Below are 24,496 nucleotides of genomic sequence, written 5' to 3'. Positions count from 1 at the left end.
CTTTCATCACACATCTAAAAGACACAAAAGCAGGCAGTAGGAAACCTTCATATGTAATTTTATAGTCATTAAATTACTAAATCACCCAGTAGTTTAATCCTACTAATCATGAATTAACATATAATTTTGAAAAATTTCCCAAACCAAGTTTGAACTTCCTTTGCAAAGAGAACACCACACAGGTCCAATTCTACTTAAAACTAACAAATCCAAATTTATTTGCACCTAAGTATTTAAATTATTTTAATAAAATTAGGAGGTAGGTGAATTTAAGAATAATTTCTAATTTCCAGGTTTGCTTTAACAAAAACTATCAGTGTACCCTCCAGGTATTACATTTATTTCATAATTGGAACATTGATTTCATAAGTGTCTTCAGCATTTTACAACTCCTATTGAAAAGATACTACTAAGAAAATGAAAAAATTCTAAAGCAATAGATGGCTTATGGAATTCATAGATTCCCAATTTTTAAAATCCATTTAACTAATCCTGCTTTACACACCAAAATAATTTGTTCAATTACTTCTGGCAAATAGATTTAAAGGATTTAAAAACAAATGCTAGCCTAATAAATGCTGCTATGAGGCCACAGAAACCTTACAATAATTCTGGTCAGTTTTTCCTGAGACTGTTAAGTCTCTCATTCCATTTACCAATCAAATTTTTCTTTTGACTTTTTTCCCCCTTGGGCTGCTAACCTTCAGAAGAAAAGCTGCTGATTACAAAAGTGCAACTCATTATGACCAGGTCACTTCCCTCACTAATCAATAAATTCAAGTTAACACACAGTAGGAAAGAATGATGGACTTCAGTAAGGTTGGGAATTGGGGAAAAGGAGGAAAGTAAGCAAAAACAACTTTTTTTTCCTTATTAGAAAAATATGGGACTGTTGCTTCCTGCCTGTACATTCATACACACAAGCACACATAGACAAACATACACAGAGGAGGTCAAAAGACATTTTCTTCTTCTTAAGCACTGTCCTACTTAAAAATGGAACTCTAGCCTCAATGCAGTGTTTGCGCGGACTAGTGCTGAATTAGAGGTCTAATCCACCTCTCCACACCATCAATTATTTTCTTAAATGGGGACTCAGTAAATTAGCAATCTATCCAGAACCGCCTCTTATAAAATCTGGCAATGGGATGGAAAGTATTGATCTGAACCCTAGGAAGTAGTAAAGGGCACTGGTTATCTGAGGTATCTTCTCATTTCTCAGTCTCACTGCTAAAAATCAATGGCATCCAGTCACTGTGCTGAACCGCTAAGGAAAACGTGAGGGTAACGTGAACCTGTCAAGAGGAAAGGAGCACCGGTGGACAGAGCACACGTCAACACTGAAGCAAGGTTCACTTCAGGGGAACCTGCCCAACTGCAAAGTCAGGCTTCCCGCTGGCCCCAACCTTGTTTTTTAAAATGCTGAAGAAGGGGAAGCAGGAAGGGATGCCTAAAGAGGAAACTAAAGACAGAAAACACACGGTCCCCACCTGCCTGCAAACACACAGACACGCCGCTCAGTTAGGGGCAGTGAAGGGAGAAGATGAATTATTGGTACTTGTAGCAGTGGCACCTGTTACTGTGAAGCCTGTTGGAGGGGCTATCGAGCTGTGGCTGGGCTGCAGGTCCTTCGGAATGCCACTGTGAGAACTCAGCTGGTGGCCAAAGGCCGCACTGAACTGAGGGAGCTGCTGCTTGGGAGAGGTGGAGGCCATCAGGTCAGCAGAAGAAGGCCCCATGCCACTGAAGCTGGTCTGTGGTAACCCCGGAAGCACACTAGAGCTGTTTGGGGTCACAGTGGCGAAGGCAGGCTGTGTGGTCTCTGAGTTCGAGGTGGTAGGCGGTGTGGACAGGGAAGTGGAAAGGAGATGTCCATCTGCGCCAAGAAGGTTGCTAAACGGAGAAGGATCACCGAGATTGACAGGGAGATTGCCCCAGTGAGTTCTGGGGTTCACCACTCCACCAAGGGGCACCTCGAGTTGGGTTGGGAGCAAGTGCTGTGCCATGATGGGCATTTCTGCTGAGAAGGTAGCTGCCATGTTATCACCAGAGAAGGTTGCGGCATGGGGGGAGGTGATATGATCACTGTAAGGAGACGGCACGTGCTCGCTGTCATAATGGCTTCCGTGGGGCGAAGAGTGTGAGTGATCACTGCTATATTGCTGTCGTGAGGTGATTAGGTCATCTGCCTTGCTCAGCAGCTGGGCAGGATGGGGCCTCTGGGAGGTATGGCTGCCATCATGAAGTCCATGAAACTGTCCTGGGAAGGCTCTCTCCCCAAGTGCACTCTGGCTTATCAGAGTAGCAGAAGTAAGGCCAACATTGGCTGGGGCAGAGAACTGCCCCTGGATCTGCCCTGCCAGGGGTGTAGGTGGGTTAGACAAGGTAGCAGAACGGAGCAAGTTCTCATCCAGCTCTAGACTAGAGAAATTATCGTGCACTATACGCCCATTCAACAGCTCCCCTAGGTCTGTGTTAACTTCTCGGCTCAAGGACTGTATTCCTGAAGCTCCAGTACCTGTGGAGAACACCCCCATGCCTCTCTCTGAAAGCTCCTGACCTGGCACACCGTCTGACTGGGTAAGTACTCCAATGGTACTCAGGCACTCAAGGGAAGTGACAGCCTGCAAAGCCCGCTCGAGCTCCTCCGCCTCTTCTGTGGTAGGAAGGAGGTCTCCATTCTTACCTAAGGAAAGAAGAGTTACCAAAAGCATCAGCCTGGCACCTGACATGGATGCAACAGATTTAAACTGTTTCAAAACAGTACTCTATTCAAAGAATTGAACAAAATAAAATATTTCGATGAACTAGACTAGAAATGTCACCTGACATTGATGCAATACATTTAAACTGTTATTCAAAGAATTGAATGAAATAAAATATTTTGATGAACTGGATTGGAAAGAGAAAAATAAATACTAGATTGTGGAACACAACTCAAATTTCACTCTGTCATAGCTGAATCACCAACATAATTTTATATATAAGAATCTATGTCTGGGGTGGCTAGGTGGTGCAGTGAATAGAACACCAGCCCTGGAGTCAGGAGGACCTGAGTTCAAATCCAGCCTCAGACACTTAACACAAAATCTAGCCGTGTGACCTTGGGCAAGTCACTTAACCCTAATTGTCCTCCAAAAAAAAAAAAAGAACATGTCTCCAACTCATAAAACTAAGCAATCAGATTACTCAATTTCCAGTCAAAACTTGCTCATGGGCTCTGTATAGATCTAGATTATATTAACATTATAAAGCACAGCAAACATATCATGTAAGTTGAGCCTTGAGACAAAAAGTTCAGAAGGGGAAGTTCATTCTTGGCTCTTTCATGCTGAGGCTCCTCCCCCTGTAGTGGTAGCTGTGAAAAACTAGAACAAAGATTTATATTTCATGTCAAGACTTAAGTGTTTGACTCATTTCATAAATTATCTTTTAAAATTCTTTTCTTTACTCTCCAAGTCTCCCCTCTACTCTCCCATGTACTCCCAAAGTTTTCATAAAGCTGAAGTCCATGAAACTATTTTGCTCTGCTTTCTGATACATTACAAGGAATCTAACTGATCCCAAGGGGGAAAAAACTCCAATCCAAAAGGCTGACAGAAACATTCAAAAGGGCATGAAAATAATAACTAAAAAGTTAAATCTTGCAATGTCCAGGAACGTTTCTAAAATTAACAAAATTTTAATGGGATAAGCAAACATAATTTTTGAAATGTATGCTTCAGTTGAGGTTGGGGTAATAAATTTAAGACAGGTATTTGTTTCTTTGAAGATCTTTAATAAACTTTTATTTTTAAACATTTAAAATGTCTAATTTCAAATGACACTTACAAGGGTAGCTATCAAATGATGAATCTAACAAAACAACCCTAGAGTCGTGCAGGCAACACATACCACAACTTTTAAAGAAGGTGAAAGCAACTTTTAGCATTTTGTAAACTCTACCTAAAATAAGACACTATTAGTTGATAAAAATGTCTCAACTACCTCTCAAAAAGAAAAATCTGCTTCCTTCCTTTTCAACTCAGTTTTTGAACTTGCTTCCTGAAAAATCAATAATCAAAACAAGGAATTAAAAATACCTTCAAAAAAATCAAAATCTTGCAAGTCATCAGGTAGTCGTGGCAGGACATCTGAAAAGTCCTCCTGATTTAATTCCAAGTCATGTGGAATGTCAGTGATCTCATTGGCAATGTCATCAGGCAGCTCGTCAGTACTCAGCTCCGGTGTGGAAGGGCTCCTGGGAGAGAGAGGAAACCCCATCTTTAATTAGTTTCCCTCAACTTCTTATGTTTGTTACTAAACCATATTCATTCATCCTTAGAAAGGTTTTTATATTCATCACAAAAGTGGAAAACAACAATCTATTAATAAGTTTCATATTTTTCTATATGAATAGAAAACATGTTAAAGTAAGTAATTCCTACAAGACAAGAAGACTGACTTGACAGAAACTACCTAACACTGTTCTAAAATGAGCAGTTCCATAAAACAAGATTCTGTTCAATGCTTATAAGCACTTGGTGTATAGATGAAAGGTAATCTTTCCCTGGTACTAATGACATATATTAAAAATTGCATTAAATATGCCTATTTGAAAACTTTTACTGGCTATCATTTCAATCATTAGTATTAAATTTGCATAAATACAAGAACAACAAAACTCAGAAAAATTTGGCCAAGAGGATTTCTTACATATAGAATAAGGATGTTAAAAGGAGGGATTTCCACCTGGCTCCCCCCATTTAAATAGTTTTTTTGTAAAAGAATAGAAAAAAAAGGAAAAATAAAAACTTTTCTTTCTCTTTTAGTCACTGAAAAAACTGCATCTCAAAGAGCAGTTTGTGAATTCAGCAATCATGCTGACTCTGGCATCTTTTTAATCACATCTACCTAAATTAATAATGCATAAGATTATATAATTTACATATTTGGTGACATACTAATCAAACTACCAAAGAATTACTTAATAGATCAAGGAAAAAAAAATTCATCTGAAAGAACAAAAGGTTAAGACTATCGAGTGAATCAATGAAAAAAATGTGAAGCAAGGCGGCCTAGCCGTATCAAATCACATTGCAAATGATAATCATCAAAACAACTTGGCACTGGATAAGAAATAGAGTGGTCAATCAGTGAGATAGATTAGTTACATGATATACATGAGTAAATGAACACAGGAGCCTAGTGTTTGATAAATCCAAAGATCCTAACTACTGGGGTAAGAACTCACTATTTGACAAAAACTGCTAGGAAAACTGGAAAGCATCCTGGCAGAAACTAGGCATTGACCAACATTAATACCATATACCAAGATAATATCAAAATGGGTACACAATTTATACAAAAAGGGTGATAACATAAGCAAATTAGGGGAGCATGGAAGAAAAAATTATAAGAAATTATAAGAATTATAAGAAAATTATAGACCAATCTCCCTCATGAATATAGATGCAAAAATTCTAAATAAAATACTAGCCAAAAGACTACAGCAACTTATCTCAAGAATAATACACTTTGATCAGGTAGGATTTATTCCAGGAATGCAAGGATGGTTTAATATTAGGAAAACCATCAGTATAATTGATCATATCAACAATAAAACTAGCAGAAACCACATGATCATCTCAATAGATGCAGAAAAGGCTTTTGACAAAATACAACATCCATTCCTATTAAAAACATTAGAAAGTATAGGAATAAATGGAGCCTTCCTTAAAATAATAGGTAGCATCTATTTAAAGCCATCAGCAAGTATTATATGTAATGGGGAGAAACTGGAAGCATTTCCCATAAGATCAGGGGTGAAACAAGGGTGTCCACTATCACCCCTCTTATTCAATCTGGTACTAGAATTGTTAGCAGTAGCAATTAGAGAAGAAAAAGAAATCAAAGGAATCCAGTTAGGCAAAGAAGAGACGAAGCTATCACTCTTCGCAGATGATATGATGATATACTTAGAGAATCCTAGAGAATCAAGTAAAAAACTGCTTGAGACAATAAATAAATTTGGCAAAGTTGCAGGATACAAAATAAACCCACATAAATCCTCGGCATTCCTATATATTTCCAATGAAATTCAACAGCAAGAAGTAGAAAGAGAAATCCCATTTAAAGTTACTGTAGACATTATAAAATATTTGGGAATCTACCTGCCAAAACAAACCCAGGACCTGTATGATCATAACTACAAAACACTTTTCACACAAATAAAGTCAGATCTAACTAATTGGAAAAATATCAATTGCTCATGGCTGGGTCGAGCTAATATAATAAAAATGACAATTTTACCTAAATTAAATTATATATTTAGTGCCATATCAATTAATTTACCAAAAAACTACTTTATAGAGTTAGAAAAAATAGTAACAAAATTCATCTGGAAGAATAAACAGTCCAGAATATCAAGGGAATTAATGAAAAAAAATGCTAGGGAAGGTGGACTAGCTTTACCAGATTTCAATCTGCACTATAAAGCAGCAGTCATCAAAACTACTTGGTACTGGCTTAGGAATAGAGGAGTGGATCAATGGAATAGATTAGGCACACGAGATCAACGACTACAGTAATGTATTGTTTGATAAACCCCCAGACCCTGGTTTTTGGGATAAGAACTCACTATTTGACAAAAACTGCTGGGAAAACTGGAATATAGTATGGCAGAAACTGGACATAGACCATTATCTAACACCATATACCAAAATCAAGTCTAAATGGGTTCATGATCTAGGTATAAAGGTTGATACTGTAAGCAGTCTGCTAAAACAAGGAATAGTTTACCTATCAGACTTGTGGAGAGGGAATGACTTTATGACGAAACAGGAATTAGAGAACATTATAAAATGTAAAATGAATAATTTTGACTACATGAAATTGAAAAGTTTCTGTACAAATAAAGCCAACGTAACCAAGATTAAGAGGGAGGTGGGAAATTGGGAAAGAATCTTTACAACCTATGTCTCTGACAAAGGACTCATCTCTAAAATATACAGAGAACTGAGTCAAATTTATAAGAATACAAGTCATTCCCCAATTGATAAATGGTCAAAGGATATGAACAGGCAGTTTTCAGAGAAAGAAATTAAAGCTATCTATAAGCACATGAAGAAATGCTCTAATTCACTATTGATTAGAGAAATGCAAATCAAAACAACTCTGAGGTACCACATCTCACCAGTCAGATTGGCTAAGATGACAAAACAGGAAAATGACAAATGCTGGAGAGGATGTGGGCAAACTGGAACACTAATGCATTGTTGGTGGAGCTGTGAACTGATCCAGCCTTTCTGGAGAGCAATCTGGAACTATGCCCAAAGGGCTATAAATACTTTCATACCCTTTGATCCAGCAATACCACTCCTAGGGTTATATCCCAAAGAGATCATAGAAATGGGAGAAAGACCCATATGTACAAAAATGTTTATAGCAGCTCTTTTTGTTATGGCAAAGAATTGGAAATTAAGGGGGTGTCCATCAATTGGGGAATGGCTGAACAAGTTATGGTATATGCATGTTATGGAATATTATTGCGCTATAAGAAACAGGGAGCAGGCGGTCTTCATATTTACCTGGAGAGGCTTAAAAGAACTGATGCTGAGTGAGAAGAGTAGAACCAGGAGGAATTTGTACACAATTACGGACACAACATATGTGTGATGACCAACTTTGATAGACTGGACTCTTCTCAACAATGCAGGGATATAAGTCAATCCCAAAAGACGCATGATGGAGAGAAAAACGTGCATCCAGAGAAAGAACTAGAAAGAACTAAATTTATATCCAGGTGGAAGCAAAATACCTGATCTTTTTTGTTCTCTTATTTGATTTTATGTCCTCTATACCATTTTTCATCCCAGCTGGTACAATCCATCCTTATAACCTGACCATTGTATAATGTGAAAGTATCTACAGATCCTATACTTGATTATAAGACGCCATGGGGGGGAGGGGAGGGAGGGGGACAAAATGTGAAATTCAAGGAATTGTGGAATTGAATCCTGTAAATTAAAAGGAAACAAACAAATTAATAAATTAAAGAATTAATAAAAAAAAAATCTATCAGATCTATGAATAGGGGAAGAGTTTATGACCAAATAAGGGATAGAGAGGTTCATGGAAGGTAAAATGGATAATTTTGATTATGTAAAATTTAAAAGTTAAAAAATTTTTTTTGCTTTTTTGGAGGAGGGAAGGCAAGGTAATTGGGGTTAAGTAACTTGCCCAAGGTCACATGGTTAGTAAGTGTTAAGTGTCTGAGGTCAGGTTTGAACTTGGGTCCTCCTGACTCCAGGGCCGGTGCTCTATTCATCGTGCCACCTAGCGGCATCCAACTAAAAAGGTTTTGCACAAATAAAACCAATGCAGCCAAATTAGAAGAAAAACAAGAAACTGGGGGGTGGGGAAGGGGGGGAGGCAGGATTTGAAGCAAGTTTCTCTGATAAAGATCTCATTTCTCAGAGAACTGGGTCAAATTTATAAAGAACTACTCCCCAATTTATAAATGATCAAAGAATATGAAGAGGTAATTTTCAGAGAAAGAAATCAAAAGCTATGAATATAAAAAAATGCTCTGACTTACTAATAATTAAAACAACTTGAGGTATCAACTCATACCTATCAGACTGGCTAAGATATCAGAAAAGAAAAATGACAAATCCTGGAGGGGATATGGGAAAATAGGTACACTAATGTACTGTTGGAGTTGTGAACTAGTTCAACCATTCTGTACAACAATTTGAAATTATGCCCAAAGGGTATAAAACTTTTCTAGCCCAAAGGGCTATCAAACTGCACACCCAGGGGTGGGTAGGTGGCACAGTGAGTAAAGCGCCAGCCCCAAAATCAGGAGTACCAGAGTTTGGTTCTGGCCTCAGACACTTAACACCCACACAAAAAAACTAGCTGTGTAACCTTGGGCAAATTACTTAACCCCAACTGCCCTCCAAAAGGCAACCCCCCCCCCAAAAAAAACTGCACACCCTTTGATCCAGTGATACTTCTACTATGTCTATACTCCAAGGAGATCAAAGAAAAAGGAAAAGAAACCACGTATAAAAAAATATTTATAGCAGCTCTATTTGTGGTGATAAAGAATTGGAAACTAAAGGGATGTCCATCAACTGTGGACTGGTTGAACATATTATAGTATATGAATGTGATGGAATATTATTGTGCTGTACGAAAAGAAGACTATGGTTTCAGTATAACCTGGGAACACTTGTATGAACTGCTGCAAAGTGAAGTGAACAGAACCAAGGGAACAATCTACACAGTAACAGCAATATCATAAAGATAATCAACTGTGAAAGAATTAGCAACTCTGATCAATACAATGATCCACCTCAGCTTCAAAAGACCCATGATATAACACACTATCCACCTCCAGACAGAGAACTGATGGACTCAGGGCACAGATTGACGCATATTTTTTCTTTCTTCCCCCCAAAAACATGACTAATGTGGAAATATTTTGCATGACTTCATATTATAATGCATATCATATTTCTTGCCTTTTCAATGGGTGAAGAAGAGGTTAAAGAGGAGAAAATTTAGAACTAAAAAACAAAATTTAAAAATAATTTAAAGAATGCATATAATTTTTCATTATATACTTAGTTTATGATAATAATAGCTTATTCCCAAGTGTTTTTTTTTTATAAATAATGTCATGTGTTCCTGATAACAACACTGTGAAGTAAGCAGGGAAAGAATTGTACTTCTCATTTTATATAAAAGAACAGGTCCATTGAACTTTAATGACTTAGCCAGAGTGATATAACAAAAAAAAAAAAAAAGAGTCAGGACTTAACTCCAGGGCTCCTGGGTTCAAATGCAATGTTCTCTTCACTATCCTGCCACACTACTTCCCAAAACACAACTGGTAAAATAGAAGAATTAGACACCACACCCCAATTTTCTATTTTGCACCTGTTCTCCTTATCTTAATAGAAAGTTTTGCTTTAGATCTAATATAACTACATGTTATATAGATATAATTAGGTATTATAACTGGATGTTAGTAACTGAGATTTTTCTCTTTTTAAAAAAATTTATTCTGAACTTAAGAGATAAAACAAGCATTTTCATAACAGCAGAATAGAAAGAAAAAAAAGATGGCTGCACATGAAACTATAAATCTATTACATACAATTTACTATTTTTAAATATATGGTAAAGTTATTGTGTTCCTTTTTTTTTCTTCTATTCCCCTACCCCTGCCCTAGAGATGGCTACCATTAGACACAAATATGTATATATATGAAAAATTATTCTATACATACTACTATTAATCAATTCTTTCTCTGGATGCAGATAGCAGCTGTATTCATAGGTCCTTTGTAGTTAGTTTGGGTATTAATAATAGTCAAAACGAATCAGTCACTCAAAGTTGTTCTTAAAACAGCATTCTCTTGGTTGTGCTCATTTAGCTCTTCATTATTTCGTGCAAGTCTATCTGTACTTTTTTAAGATCATCACGCTAATCATTTCTTATTTCACAGTAGTATCCCATCACAATAATATACCACAACTCATTCAGTCATCCCCCAATTGATGGGCATCTCTGAAATTTCCAGTTCTTTGTCATTACAAAGAGAGCTACTGAAAATATTTTGGAACATATAGGTTCTTTTCCTTTTTTCCTAATCATCTTTGGAAACAGACCTAACAGTGGTACTGCTGGACCAAAGGGTAAAGGCAGTTTAATAACTCTTAGGGCATAATTCCAGATTGTTCTCTAAAATGGGCTGGATCGTTCACAATCCCACCAATAATGAATTAGTGTTCCAATTTTTCCACATCCCCTCCAACATTTGTTGCTTTCCCTTTCAATCGTTTTAGCCAGTCTTATAGGTGTGAAATATCTCAAAGTTGTTTTAATTTGTATTTCTCAATCAATAATGATTTAAAGCGTTTTATATGCCTAGAAATCCTTTTGATTTCTTCATCAGAAAATTGCCTGTTCATATCCTTTGACCACTTATCAACTGGGGAATGACTCATAATCTTATAAATTTTATAAAACTCTTTATATATTTAAGATATGAGATCTTTACCTGAGAAACTGTTTATAAAATTGTTTCCCCCAATTTTCTGCTTTTGGTTACATTTGTTTTATTTGTATAAAACCTTTTTAATATAATGTAATCAAAAAAGAGTTCTTGGAAGAACTTAAAAAGGATTTCAAAAATCAAATTAAAGATGTTTAAGAAAATTTAGGAAAAAAATAAAACCAATTCAAGAAAATCATGACAACTATGAAAAGAAAGTAATTGAGATTTAAGCATCTGCACAAACAAAAAGTGATCAGCTTTTCTCTTCCAGAATGGACTGCTCCAAAGGTACAGGTATTAGAAAATTTGAATGCTATGTTCTAGACCTAATTTCTTCCATCTCATCTAACCACATTCTTCCTCCTGCAAAGAAAAATAAAGACTAATAATGTAGGTAACTGACCGCATCTGGGAGATTTCCACTGGCAGTGAGACGCTGGTGGGCATGCTAAGGTTTCCTTGGGGCACTGCAGGGGGAATGGGTTTCTGTGGTCGACGTGGTCCACGCCTTCTTTTCTTCTTATGTTTTTTGGTAAGTGCAGGTGGCTTTGTTTTTTTCCTGGGTTTCCTCTGCTGCTGGTGCTGAACTTTACGGGAGCTATCTCCTCTCAAAAAATTATCCTTTTGTAAAGAGTATGATATGGAAACAGTAAATATCATGGTTTAAGTTGGGCTGTTTAGTTTTTTAAAAATATAATTCACTGTTTAAAAAAAACACACCCAAAGCTGAAAAATCCTCCCTAAGAAAACACTTACCTTGTTATACTTGTTGATTTCAGTAATGATTTCAATAGAATTCATTATTAACAATTTATATAAAAGATAATTATACAAGGGGAACAAAGGAATCACTAAAAGTAAGTCCTACAGTATCTCATCTAAATTTTCTACTTCCTATCTCACCAAACCTAAGGCTCTGCAACATAGAAGTGAATTAGACTACAAATGGATTTCTCCAAACTAATTTAAAATCTGAGGTCATTTATTCTAACCTTCATAAACACTTATTCTAGTCTTCATAAACACTATGGAACACAGAAACCAAATTAGTTGTATCTACTTAATAAATACAAGGTCAGCACAAAAAATATATTAGTGGTGGCAGTTCTAGGAAATGCTTTGAGCCACACACCTAACACATAAAGTCAGGTTCAAGAAATATGTCACTATGGAAGATGTTTATAGAGAGAGAAAGCTTTATTCAAGAAGTTCAAAAGCATAGTGCATATGTTGGTACTCATAATAAAACCCCATAACCAATGTTATAGGAATACAAACAGAGTTTACATTTTCATTTTAGCCTAAAAAGTCAGAAATTCATGTCACTGTAGGTTGTCAGATGCATATATACAAAGAATGTATATGAGGCAAAGTAACTGCAACAATTATGTAAGCTGTCAACATCTAGAAGAAATGAAGAGATGAATGTAAATAGATTGACAGGCTTCTTGGAGACCAGAAAGAGTGTCTCTCATCATCAGCTAGATTTCTTTTGGATGTTTTATGTTAAATCCCACTATGTAGGGGTGAAGAAATACCTTTGGCAAAATGAATGTAAAAGTAGCTCTGAACTAGGAGGAGTTGGGAGCCCTGAATCTCATCTCTTCAGTTCAACTATGTGACCTTGAGCATATCTCAGCCTTTCTGGGTTCTGTTTCCTCATCCAGAAAAGTGGTGGGGCATTGTGGGAGTAGATGATGCCAAGACCTCTTCTGGCTCTAAAGTCCCAACCTCCTCCTCTGCCTCTTCACTTTTATCAATGATAAACAGCAGCAGCAAAAGGAGCCCCCAGGGGACTTCCTCACTTCCAGTTCTGAGCATTTCTAAGATGTAGCCTGCCAAGCCACACTGTCTTCTCCCTTACTTCATTCCTTGCACAGGGGTAACTGTGCTTGCGGTCTCCCACTTTTACCTTCAATACATTCTTTGAGATTACTTTGTCAAAATGTATTGGTAATTATTTTCCCAAAGTGGGTACTGGAATTATAAGGAAGGAGAAAGGACTGAGAAAATAGAGGAAAGTTTATGGTAGAAGAGCTCAAACAGCACTCAGAAAATAACACATTACAAGTCTGTCAGAAAATGGCCTCCTTGATCAATTAGTTTCTTTTTTTTTTTTTTACTCTCACAGAAAGATTTTGTATCATGATGGAGCTCTTTTGGTCCCTTTTTTTTTAAGGCTACATGAAAGTTGAAGATGATTCTCCTTACTTGGCACATGCCTAAAGGCCCAATATTCAAAGAATTTTGTATTCTAGAAAATTCCAGAAACAGTTGTCCATACGTGGGAAGAATAACCTGCATAGTTTTCCTATTGCACAAAAATTAACAGCAAGATAAATTAACTTTTAAAGATTCTGTAGCTCAGGGCGGCTAGGTAGCACAGCGAGTAAGAGCACCGGCTCCAGTGTTGAGAAGACCTGGAGATCGAATCCCGGGCTCAGACACTTAGCACCCACCCAGAAACACCTGGCCGTGTAACCTTGAGCAAGTTACTTAACCCCAATTGCTTAGGGGTGGCCAGGTGGCTCAGCGAGTAAGAGCACCGGCTCCAGTGTCGGGATGACCTGGATCAAATCCGGGCTCAGATACTCAGCACCACATCCAGAAATAACTGGCCATGTAACCTTGAGCAAGTTACTTAACCTCGATTGCTTAAAAAAAAAAAAAGATTCTGTAGCTCCCTTTGGAAAGAAACATAAAGGATGCTGTTTAATCTGCTTAAGAGAACTGCCTTTAAATCCCTTTTAGAAGCACCCATTTCCCCAGAAAATCAATGTTATTTACAAATCATCCTTATCAATACAAAGCAGGTTCTGGAATACTGCACTTTCATTTGGAAACCTTTTGCTAGCCTCACTGGTGTTACTATATTTATTTAAAAATATTTAACAAATATTTATGAAGTTTTTACTATATGCAAGACACCGACAGTATCAAATCACAGAATGTTAGAGCTGAAAGGAATATTAAAGAACATCATCTAGCCTAAAACCCTTTACATAATACATGATGAAAATGAAAGCTAGGATTGAAGGTGCTGGTGATAACACTTGATAGAGCACTGGATGTGGATTCAGAAGATCTGAATTCAAATCCAGCATCAAACACTTACTGGTTGTGTGACCCTGGGCAAGTCATTTAACTTCTGCTTGGCTCTCAGTTTCCTCAACTGTAAAATGGAGAGAATAATTGCACCTGCCACACAGGGTTTTTGTGAGGATTAAATGAGATAATAATACTTATAAAATACCTAGCATAGCGTCTGGCACAAAGTTGGCATTACTACACAAATGTTAGCTATTATTTTTATGATACTGCTCTTCTCTTAGTTGAGGAACCTCTCTATCTTTAAAACATTACAACAATATTTATTTAAATAATTTTTTAATTTGGGTACTTCACTAAATCATATTGGCTTTCTTTCTCCTACTCATCCCACCCCTCAACTGCTCTTAATCAAGGCTTACTATATCAGCATGGGCCAAAGCAATAATTAAGTCCAGAATTCTACAATTTTTTTAGAATTTTTTTTTTTAAGCAATCAGGTTAAGTAACTTGCTCAAGGTTACACAGCCAGTTATTTTTTGTGTGGGTGCCAAGTATCCGAGGCTGGAACTGATCCCAGGTCTCCCAACACTAGGGCCAGCACTCTTACTCACTGCACCACCTGGCCACCCCTAATTTTTTTTTAGAATTCTACAAAAGCAAACATAGGGGCGGCTAGGTGGCGCAGTGAATAGAGCACTGGCCCTGGAGTCAGGAGGACCTGAGTTCAAATCCGGCCTCAGACACTTGACACAAAAACTAGCTGTGTGACCTTGGGCAAGTTACTTAACCCCAATTGCCCTCCAAAAAAAAAAAGCAAACGTGGAAGAAACTATGAATATAGAAAATTTTGGACTATACTGTAATGGTTCAAGTTAAGAAAACATATATATGTATATGTGTATATATATACACACACACACATATATGTTTTAGGGATATTAGAGGAATGAGGGAGGGGCATGGAGCAGTTATGTTCAATTTTTTCATCTATAAAATGAAGTAACTGGACATGATAACCTCTAAGTTCTCTTTCAGCTATAAATTTGGTGATCCTATCACCCAGAAAAGAACCTTATTTTTTCTGTTTGTTTGGTTTTTTAGGGGTCTGAACCTGTGAACTCATTAGTGTGGTGAATTCTCTTTAGCAAAGTAAATATGCAAATTTCTGGAACTTAAAGACCTGCCTAAGTAAAATGAGGGGGTAAAGTGATTTGCCCTTGGTCACAAAGACAAGATATGTCAGAAGCAACACTGGAACCCAGGTTGAACTGGTTTATATAAAAATAAAACTTGAACTCACCATTTTTTTGGCATGTTCTTCACACAGAGGTGTCTGGTGCGTAATGTCAAAAACTGGCACACAACACTGTTGTCCATCTGCAAATTTAGCTGTGCAACTTGAGAAGAGCTGCTGAGAGCGGTTCAAGAGGATATCTGTGTTTTTCAATGTCAGGAAAAACACACAGCAAAAGCAATGGTGGAAAATTCCATTTAATTTTTCTAACAATAATATTTCTGTATAATATGTAAAACATATTTTAAATAAATATGTAATATATAAATAAAACATATAAAATGTAAAAGAAAATGCACCTTTTTTCATTAGAGAGGTGGGAGGCTGTCTGGAATGATGCTATCAGATGTGGCTAATATATATTGTTTGGTTGTGCTGCATTTTAAAAAACCTTTTAATAAAGAGAAGCTATATTGGGAAAGGAAAGGAATATATTCAGAAATGAATGTGAAATTTTAAAAGAAATCAATAAATTTCTTTTTAAAAAGAAGCATTTTAAAGTATCTCACAATGCTTGTGAAATATAACTTTTTGAATTTTATCATTAAGACAAAAACTAAGGAGTAGCTAGGTGGTCACCACCACCTAGAGCACCAGCCCTGGAGTCAGGAGGACCTGAGTTCAAATCCGGCCTCAGACACTTAACACAAAAACTAGCCATGTGATCTTGGGCAAGTCACTTAACCCCAATTGCCCTCCAAAAAGCAAAAAAAAAAAAAAGACAAAAACTAAGACAGCAGCCCAGCTACTAATGGGGGGGGGGGGGGAACAGTAAAGCTAAATGGCCAGCCATTTATTAGGATATGTCTCTGGAGGTAGTTCATTTTGTTAATTGTCTTCCAAAAAGAGCTTTTTTTCATAGCATGTTTTTAAATCAATTTTCTTCATTGTAGAAAAACATGGACAATATGTACATTTCTTTAGAAATTCACTAGTTTAGAAAAGCTGATGACACTAAGAAGTAACTTTATTCCAAAAAGGAAAATATTTTCATAAGCAATCTAGCTCACGGGTAAAATTTTATATACAAATAACAGATTCAAATCACTGGATGCCAATCAGCATAGAATTGATTTTTATATTTCACATTTCCAAACAAAAAAACAAATTTAAAGATCTAAGATAGCATTTTTATGCCAAAATATTGCTTTGAATTATAATCATTCAGCAATTGGATCCCCAAAACTCAGTTAATATCCTCCACTAAGACTTTAAATACTGCCCAAAGCAACATGGGGATAAAATAAGTTGAAAAATAAAACTACCATAGTGAAACAGACAATACTAAATTTGGAATGTCAACATCCCTTTCAGGGTGAAATTTATACCCAAAGAAGTAAAGTACCTTTCCATTTTCCACATGTGAACTACAATGACTTTTTTATTTTTTTACTTTAGGGTAAATGTCAAAGAAGCTGTAAAAAAGGAGAACTCAAAATTATGAGTAGGGAAAAGAAAGCAGGCAAGAAGTAATGATTTTTTTTAAATTTGTTTCTACCACCAAAAGAATCAAAATAGAAAGCTTGTTAATAGAATATAAGACTCTTGTAATAGCTGGAAGTAGAAGCACCCAAATCTAAATGTCCTTCAGCTAACTCCCAATGGAAGATATCTCACTTCCTAGATAGTGATATGAGACTTTTGTCTTTCACTCATTCCAGACTACCTCTATACTCACTAACTCTAACAACTGCTGATAAAATTTAAATCTCATAGCAAAAGGCACATTATAAAATTATACAGTAATTCTACAGGATCTATAAGCAGCTGTTGAAATTGTTAAAATGTAATTTATAGATTTTCTTCAATTAGTAGAATTATTATCTCTTTAAAGTTACTTGTATCACTAATTATAGAAATGTAAATTAACGTAACTCTGAGGTTCCATCTTGTACCCATTAGATTGTCAAAAGTAGAATTAAAAAAAAGGGAAAATGACAAATGTTGGAAGGGTTCTGGGAAAATAGGTTCTGGGAAGCATTTTGGAACTATGGCCCCAAAGTTACTAAACTATTTATATCCTTTTGACCCAGTCATACTACTACTAGGTCTAAACTCCAAAGAGATCAAAGAAAGAGGAATAGAGTATAGATATTAGATATCTATAAAGAATTTACTAAAGCTCTATTTATAGTGGCAGAGAATTGGAAACTAAGAGAGTTCTCATCAATTGACAAATGACTGAAACAATTATGGCATATGAATTCTATTGTGGCATAAAATGTGAGGACAAGGATGGGATCAATGAAAACTGGAAAGACTTGTATGAACTGATGCAAAGTGGTGTGAGCAGTATAAAGAGAAAATGCATACAACAACAACACTGTAGAGACAAACAACTCTGAAATATTTAAGAACTCTAATCAATGAAGTGACCAACCATGATTCCAGAAGACCAGGATGAAGCATGTGAATCATCGCTTGACAGACAAGGTGATGGATTCAATAAGCAGAATGAGACATATCGATAGACATGGACAATATGGAAACTTTTTTTTTAAGCAATAGGGGTTAAGTAACTTGCTCAAGGTTATACGGCCAGTTATTTTGTGTGGGTGCCAAGTAGCTGAGCCCAGAACTGATCCCAGGTCTCCCGACTCTGGGGCTGGAGCTCTTACTCACTATGCCACCTGGCCACCCCAATATGGAAACTTTTTTTGCTTGACTAGGTATAATCGTTATAGGGTTTTTGCTTTTTCTTTTCAATTGGGGGGGGACAGTGTCATAGGAAGAGAAAACAAATCCTTCTTGTGCAGCTACTATTGAATGTTTATTCTGAAATGACTATTTAATATAGTATACATTAGTGATTTCCTTAAAGGAAGGAAAGAGTAGTCAATTCTTATGGCTATCACAAGAAAATAAGAATGGATAATATTTGTGCTAAATCCATTGCAGTTTTGCAAACTATAATTTTAAACATTAAATAATCCTGATCTCAAATACACTATCACTGACTAAAGAATGAAAAATGTAGTACAAAGAGGTTGCTGCTTCCAGCTCACACTGAATTCTAATAAGAGGATACGTTGAAAACAATGTCTGGTGAACGGAAGGGCTTTATTAGTGCATGGTTCCCCCTTCACCATTCCACTACATGGTACTGGTTCCACCTCCCTCAATTGAGCCCGATTTGTGCTGGGGGAAGAAAAAGAGAGAAAGAGGTTTTGTGAAAAAATACATTAAGCATCTCCAGGTATAGCATTTCAATATAATGTTACTATAAAATGTAAACTATATAACATAATTAATAAATATTGCTATTTCATATAATTCACTAATGTTTGTTACATCAGGTTATCAGTTATAACCTGCCACTTAGATTTTGTGCCCAAAAATGTAAATTATTTCACCTTAATTATTTGTTAAATGTATTTATCAATAAATAAGAAATAGATGAAGTAAGAGTATCTTAACATCAACTGGTTTACAATCACATACTTTTATTAAATATATTCATAAGCAGCAAAAAGACAGTGAACAGAGTGCTAGATGAAGTCAGGAAGACCTCCTTTCCAATGCTGCCTCTGATATTTACTAGCTGTGCAGCCATGAACAAGCTACTTACCCTCAAGTTTTAGATAGCTCTATAAGACTAGATAGTCTGCAATACGAAATATAATGTTCTATTCTAGGTCTAATAGTCTATGATTTAAAGACAGAGCCCAGTGCAAAGCAATATCTTGGTCTGCATATTTTCTTAATTATTAACTTAAGGATAGGCTGGTTGCCTATAGTCACCAATACAAGATCAAGGCAATTTGTAACATATATACAGTGCCAGCAAAATAATGACTTCTTTTCCCATCACTTAGTAATAAAATAGCACTGGCAAACCATTAACTTTTCTCAACTAAGCTGACCAAATTAAGTAAAGAATTATAGTAGGATTTGTTTGTTTGTTTGTTTGTTTTTATAAAGCAATCGGGGTTAAGTAACTTGCTCAAGGTTACACGGCCAGTTATTTTTGGGTGTGGTGCTGAGTATCTGAGCCCGGATTTGATCCAGGTCATCCCGACACTGGAGCCGGTGCTCTTACTCGCTGAGCCACCTGGCCACCCCTAGGATTTGTTTTTTACCTGTTTATTATGAGTTAAGATTTCATGCATATTAAAACAACAATTGTTACTAAAATTAGTTTTTTATAAATTTCCATATGGTTAAAGTAGCTTCTGCCTAATATATCTCCTTGATGTAATGTTTATGGGCAAAAAGCAACTTCCCACTGATACCAAACTGTCCCTGCCTCACAGTATAACTGCACTGGCAGGATCCATATAAACACAATATACTAGAACCAAAGTATATAACTTGCCACAGATTCAGTTCATGCTAGAAGAATAACAAATGCAATCTTAACTTCATGGTTCTACCATGAGCAATGACCAATTCAGAACTGAGCTGAGCTAACTTTAGCATTGTGGGGACTTAAATCAGTTCACTCACTGAATACAGACATGATATTGGTTTACCTAGTTCTGGATGGCATATCCCCTATACAGGCCTTGAGACTTGTGAGAAGCAAAGAACACAGCACTAAAGGCTGTCTTTGTTCTGTTCTGGTCCATCACATTCATATAAGTACGGAACAATGATGCACCCCAAGAATTACAGTACTCTCAAGGGATATACTATGTGAAATGCGCAATTAAAAATTAAGATACTTAGTTTGCATATACTGAAAGAGCTGACAGAAAAACCAAAATAGATCACTTAGTGAATGTTTATAGAGCAGGAAGCATCATCAAAAATTACATGGCTGAAATTGTATTCAAAGCATAAAAATGTAGGACTGCTACTCATAACCATAAACTACATTAAGGAAACAAGTGTTCTAGTTTTACAACTCCAATTTCTGGCTCAATTGGGGGAAAATCTTGGGAATTCTAAAAAGCATTCAAATTAGTATGTTAAAAGCACACAGTGGCCTACATATAAGGAGGCAGTGGAAATACATAATCAAATAGCTCTTTCATATGCATATATATACCATAAAATTCTACAAAGCAAAACAATTTATACAAAGTGGTTTCAAATTTTTCTGTATTTGTTATATTTGAATGAGCAGTTTATTTATATTCTTTAAAATGATGTCCTTATAACTAGACTGCAAAAGTTACTAAGTAGAGCAATAATTTTATTATGAGTCTAAAAAGCCCCAATATTTTTTATGAATTTTCAAAGAATTGTTTTACATATAAAATTTTACCTTGAGTTTTATAGAAACTAAACAAAGTTACCTAGCTATAAGACACAAAATGATGTGAAACTTCAAATTTTGTGTGAGATTTATTTTTTATTTTGCTTGTTGAATGGAAAAACTACCTTAAAATATATATCTGCTTAAGGTATTAACTCAAGGAAAAATAAAATTATGCATTAATTTACTGGTATAATTTATTACATAGAAATGTGACCAGGGTTATTTTGGCTCCTGTGTAGAACACTATTTCAGACATAAAGACAAAGAGCTATACACCACCCTTTTTATAAGGGTGCTCATCTTTCCCTGGGTCTCAGTCACAGTAACAGAAACACACAACTAAAACAAAACCAGAGACTACAGTACATGGTATCTTTGCTCTAACCTGGTTTGAGTGCATGCAGCTTTTCGGAGTTCTTGTATCAATTGCCCAGCACATTCTGGTTCTCTACTGGCCGCCTGCAGCAAGGCTTTCCGAAATGTATGCCGGCATTTCTTTTGACGAGATTCTGCCCGCTCCAGGCGGCAGAGGTGCTTATATTTCTGCTGAAAGTAAGTGCAAAGTTGGGTCACCCTGGAGCTCCTGCTATCTGTATCATCATCATCTGACCTGGAAAGATAAGGAAGTGGAAAGGAAAATAAAGTAACTTTATTAAGTTTTCAATTCATTTTACAGAAGTAAAGTTAAGGGAATAGAGAAACTAATTTCACAACTTATATAATGCACATTAACACCCATCTATCAAAGCAAGACTTAATAGAACTCCACTAAATAGGAACAAACCCAGTTTTTCATAAAAGAATCAGACAGTGAAGACACTTTAATATGCCTTCTGAATTTTAAGATGCTTAACCTTCTTAACACATCATAATTAGAGACTGAACCAATACATCATCACGTCTTCGACATATTTAATTGTCAAGGGACTTCTGGAAAAGAATGAAATCCATATCTTTACCTTTACTTACTGTAAATGTCTCAGTAAAAGACAGGCCTTTAAATCAAGCAACAGTTATGAGGAAGCACTCAGCATAATTTCATAAAAGAAAGGTCACGACAGAAACATTGCTTTGAATTTTAGCAACATAATATCAAAGAGTTGACCTTTTTCAGATGTCTGACACTTTTTTTGGTGCTATGTTCAACTCCTCCCTGCTCAATATAAAAGTAGCAATCTATGAGCTGGTTTTTACTGCTCTAATTCTGACAAACACTTAGTCTTTGTGGATTATCAATTAACCTCTGCTGTGATAAAAGAGAGAGTAAGATACAGGAACAATCTCCATTTCTAAGTCATATTAGATTTATGGGAAGACATAGTCAATGGGCTAAGAAGACATGGGGGAGTTTTACTCTGCAACATTGAAGGGAACTGTCTACATTGGTAAGATTATAGATTAGCTCCACTTTCTTCCATATTACAAAACTATTGATATCGTTTTAGCTCCACAGAAAAGGATCACAGGATCCCAGAATCTAGCATTTGAAAGATCTTCCTAGTGATATATGAAACTCACTACAGGTAGGATTCTGAGGACTCATATAGTACTGTGCAATTATAATTCAATTTTCTCTTCCCATCTAGAACTAAAAGCAGCATATTTTCTTTTTTTTTTTTTTTAAAGCAATCAGGGTTAAGTAACTTGCTCAAGGTTACACGGCCAGTTATTTCTGGGTGTGGTGCTGAGCGCCTGAACCCAGGATTTGATCTCCAGGTCGTCCTAACACTGGAGCCGATGCTCTTACTCGCTGAGCCACCTGGCCACCCCTAAGCAATTGGGGTTAAGTAACTTGCTCAAGGTTACACGGCCAGGTGTTTCTGGGTGGGTGCTAAGTGTCTGAGCCCGGGATTCGATCTCCAGGTCTTCTCAACACTGGAGCCGGTGCTCTTACTCGCTGTGCTACCTGGCCGCCCCCCATATTTTCTTTCTCTTGTGATACCACAGTGCCCAGAATTGTTCAACAAACAATATACTACTAATTTTTTGATAGAAGTAGGATGGTAAAGCTTTCAAATCTTTCTCTTTCATAGGCACATCATAGGATAGGCAAATCAAAGAATCCACTCCATTCTTTCAGTCATTCAATAAATATTATTGAATATCTATTTTGTTATTTGTGATGGGTGCCAATAAAAAAGTATAAAACAAGGTTTCTTCCCTGAAGTAACTTACAATCTAGTTGCAAAGTCAGGCATTTTTGGATGTATGCATATATGTGTATACCTAGATACATTTTTAAAACTTACATATTTTCATATGTGTACATATGTGTACACAGGCACACACATATATGAAAACACATACCATAATGTTAAGGAGTAAGAGGGTCACAACTGATAAGTGTTACAGGAAGTCAAAGACAGGACCTGTTGCTGCAGTCTGAAGTGATCTTAATGGCTTCCTGAAGAATGGGTAGTAAGGAATGAAGTGGAAGAAAAGGGCATTATTAGAGGAAGTATAGCACAGTGCAGGGGAAGACCACTTCTACTTCTGCCACTGATTAAACTGGTGACCTGAATGAGTCACTTACTTTTCTGGTCTTTAGCTTTTTCTCCTACAAAATGACACAACTGGACAGAGATCTCTTCTAGCTTTAGAAGCTAGCAATATTGGTTCAAAGGACAGAGAGAAGAATAACTTGCCAGGAACAGAGCTAATATTGGGGGATAATGGAAAATCTGCCTAAGAAAAAGAAGGCTAGAGGCAAACTGTGGAAGGTCATGAGTACTAGGGTTAAAAGTTATCTTGAAGAAAATGGAAAGTCAGTGAAGTTTTTTGAACAAGAGAGCAACAAGATTAAAGTGATCTATCAGGAAAATTAGTATGGCAGCACTAGAGAGGGAAGAGACTAGAGGAAGAGATCAACTGGGAGGCTATTGTATATCTAGGTAAAACATTATGAGAGCCTGGATTTGGTGATAGCAGGGAGAATGGAAAGAAGAAATCCATGTGAGAAATATTAGGAAGGGAAAATAGTCAGAATTTAATGGTTGACTAGATATGGAAGATGAAGAAGCAGAAGGTTATGACCTTGAACAAGGATAACTCAGGAAATGGTGATACAAACTGATGGCTAAGGAAGTTGGAAGGAAAAGCCAGCTTTCAAGGAGGGAGATGATGTTTTTTTTTTTTTAAAGCAATCAGGGTTAAGTAACTTGCTCAAGGTTACACGGCCAGTTATTTCTGGGTGTGGTGCTGAGTATCTGAGCCCGGATTCGATTCACATGTCATCCTGACACTGGAGCCAGTGCTCTTACTCGCTGAGCCACCTGGCCGCCCCAGAAATTCAGAAGGTTGCCCAAATGACAATTTTGTTATTACTTTGTAATAACATTTAATATACGGGTTTGTTTTTTTTTTTAAAGCAATCGGGGTTAAGTAACTTGCTCAAGGTTACATGGCCAGTTATTTCTGGGTGTGGTGCTAAGTATCTGAGCCCGGATTCGATCCCCAGGTCATCCCAACACTGGAGCCGGTGATCTTACTGAGACACCTGGCCGCCCCTGGAGATGATGTTTTTAAGGTGATGATGGAAAAATAAGAAGCTGGAATGTGGGTAAGAGGTCGAGGCCAGAACTGGTCATTTGGGAGGCATCAGTAGAGATGACAAGATACAAGAATAGATATTTTGTAAATGGCAAGCTAGGAAAATACAGCACAGTTAAGGGATATAATTTACTGAGCTGAGATAGAATTATGAGCATAGCTCTGGAGAATTTACTAAGTAGGGAGTAGGTTATCTGAAAAGCAAAGGGAAAAAAACTGGCTGGAGAGGGTGTTTACAGAGTTGGCAAAAGAGCAGAGATACAGATACTACACTCACCATTCTAAAAACAAACTGTGTAAGACATATAATCATAATAATGAAAATTATCCCTATTATATTCCCTTTAA

At 36.5% G+C, this 24,496-nt stretch overlaps 1 protein-coding gene across 8 annotated transcripts in view; it reads right to left on the bottom strand.

Moving 5' to 3' along the window:
• INO80D (INO80 complex subunit D) overlaps positions 1-24,496 on the bottom strand; it is a 90,459-nt gene that overhangs the window by 9,772 nt on the left and 56,191 nt on the right. For 7 of the 8 annotated variants that reach the window (XM_069075290.1, XM_069075292.1, XM_069075288.1 and 4 more), the window contains exons 7-12: positions 20,985-21,209; positions 18,425-18,534; positions 15,403-15,536; positions 11,455-11,672; positions 4,083-4,240; positions 1,491-2,686 (exon numbers count right to left, since the gene is read on the bottom strand). In XM_069075290.1, coding sequence (XP_068931391.1) covers positions 1,518-2,686; positions 4,083-4,240; positions 11,455-11,672; positions 15,403-15,536; positions 18,425-18,534; positions 20,985-21,209 — 2,014 coding nt within the window. In that variant the 3' untranslated portion in view covers positions 1,491-1,517. The remainder of the gene's footprint in view (positions 1-1,490; positions 2,687-4,082; positions 4,241-11,454; positions 11,673-15,402; positions 15,537-18,424; positions 18,535-20,984; positions 21,210-24,496) is intronic. The other variant, XM_069075294.1, reaches the window with a different exon arrangement.

The sequence above is a fragment of the Petaurus breviceps genome, unplaced genomic scaffold (assembly GCF_028583685.1).
Source record: "Petaurus breviceps papuanus isolate PSGF00001 unplaced genomic scaffold, PetGlider_PUasm1.0 90903, whole genome shotgun sequence".
NCBI lineage: Eukaryota > Metazoa > Chordata > Mammalia > Diprotodontia > Petauridae > Petaurus > Petaurus breviceps.
Note: the sequence above shows the minus strand (reverse complement) of the source record. Positions and strands in the feature narration are given on the sequence as shown.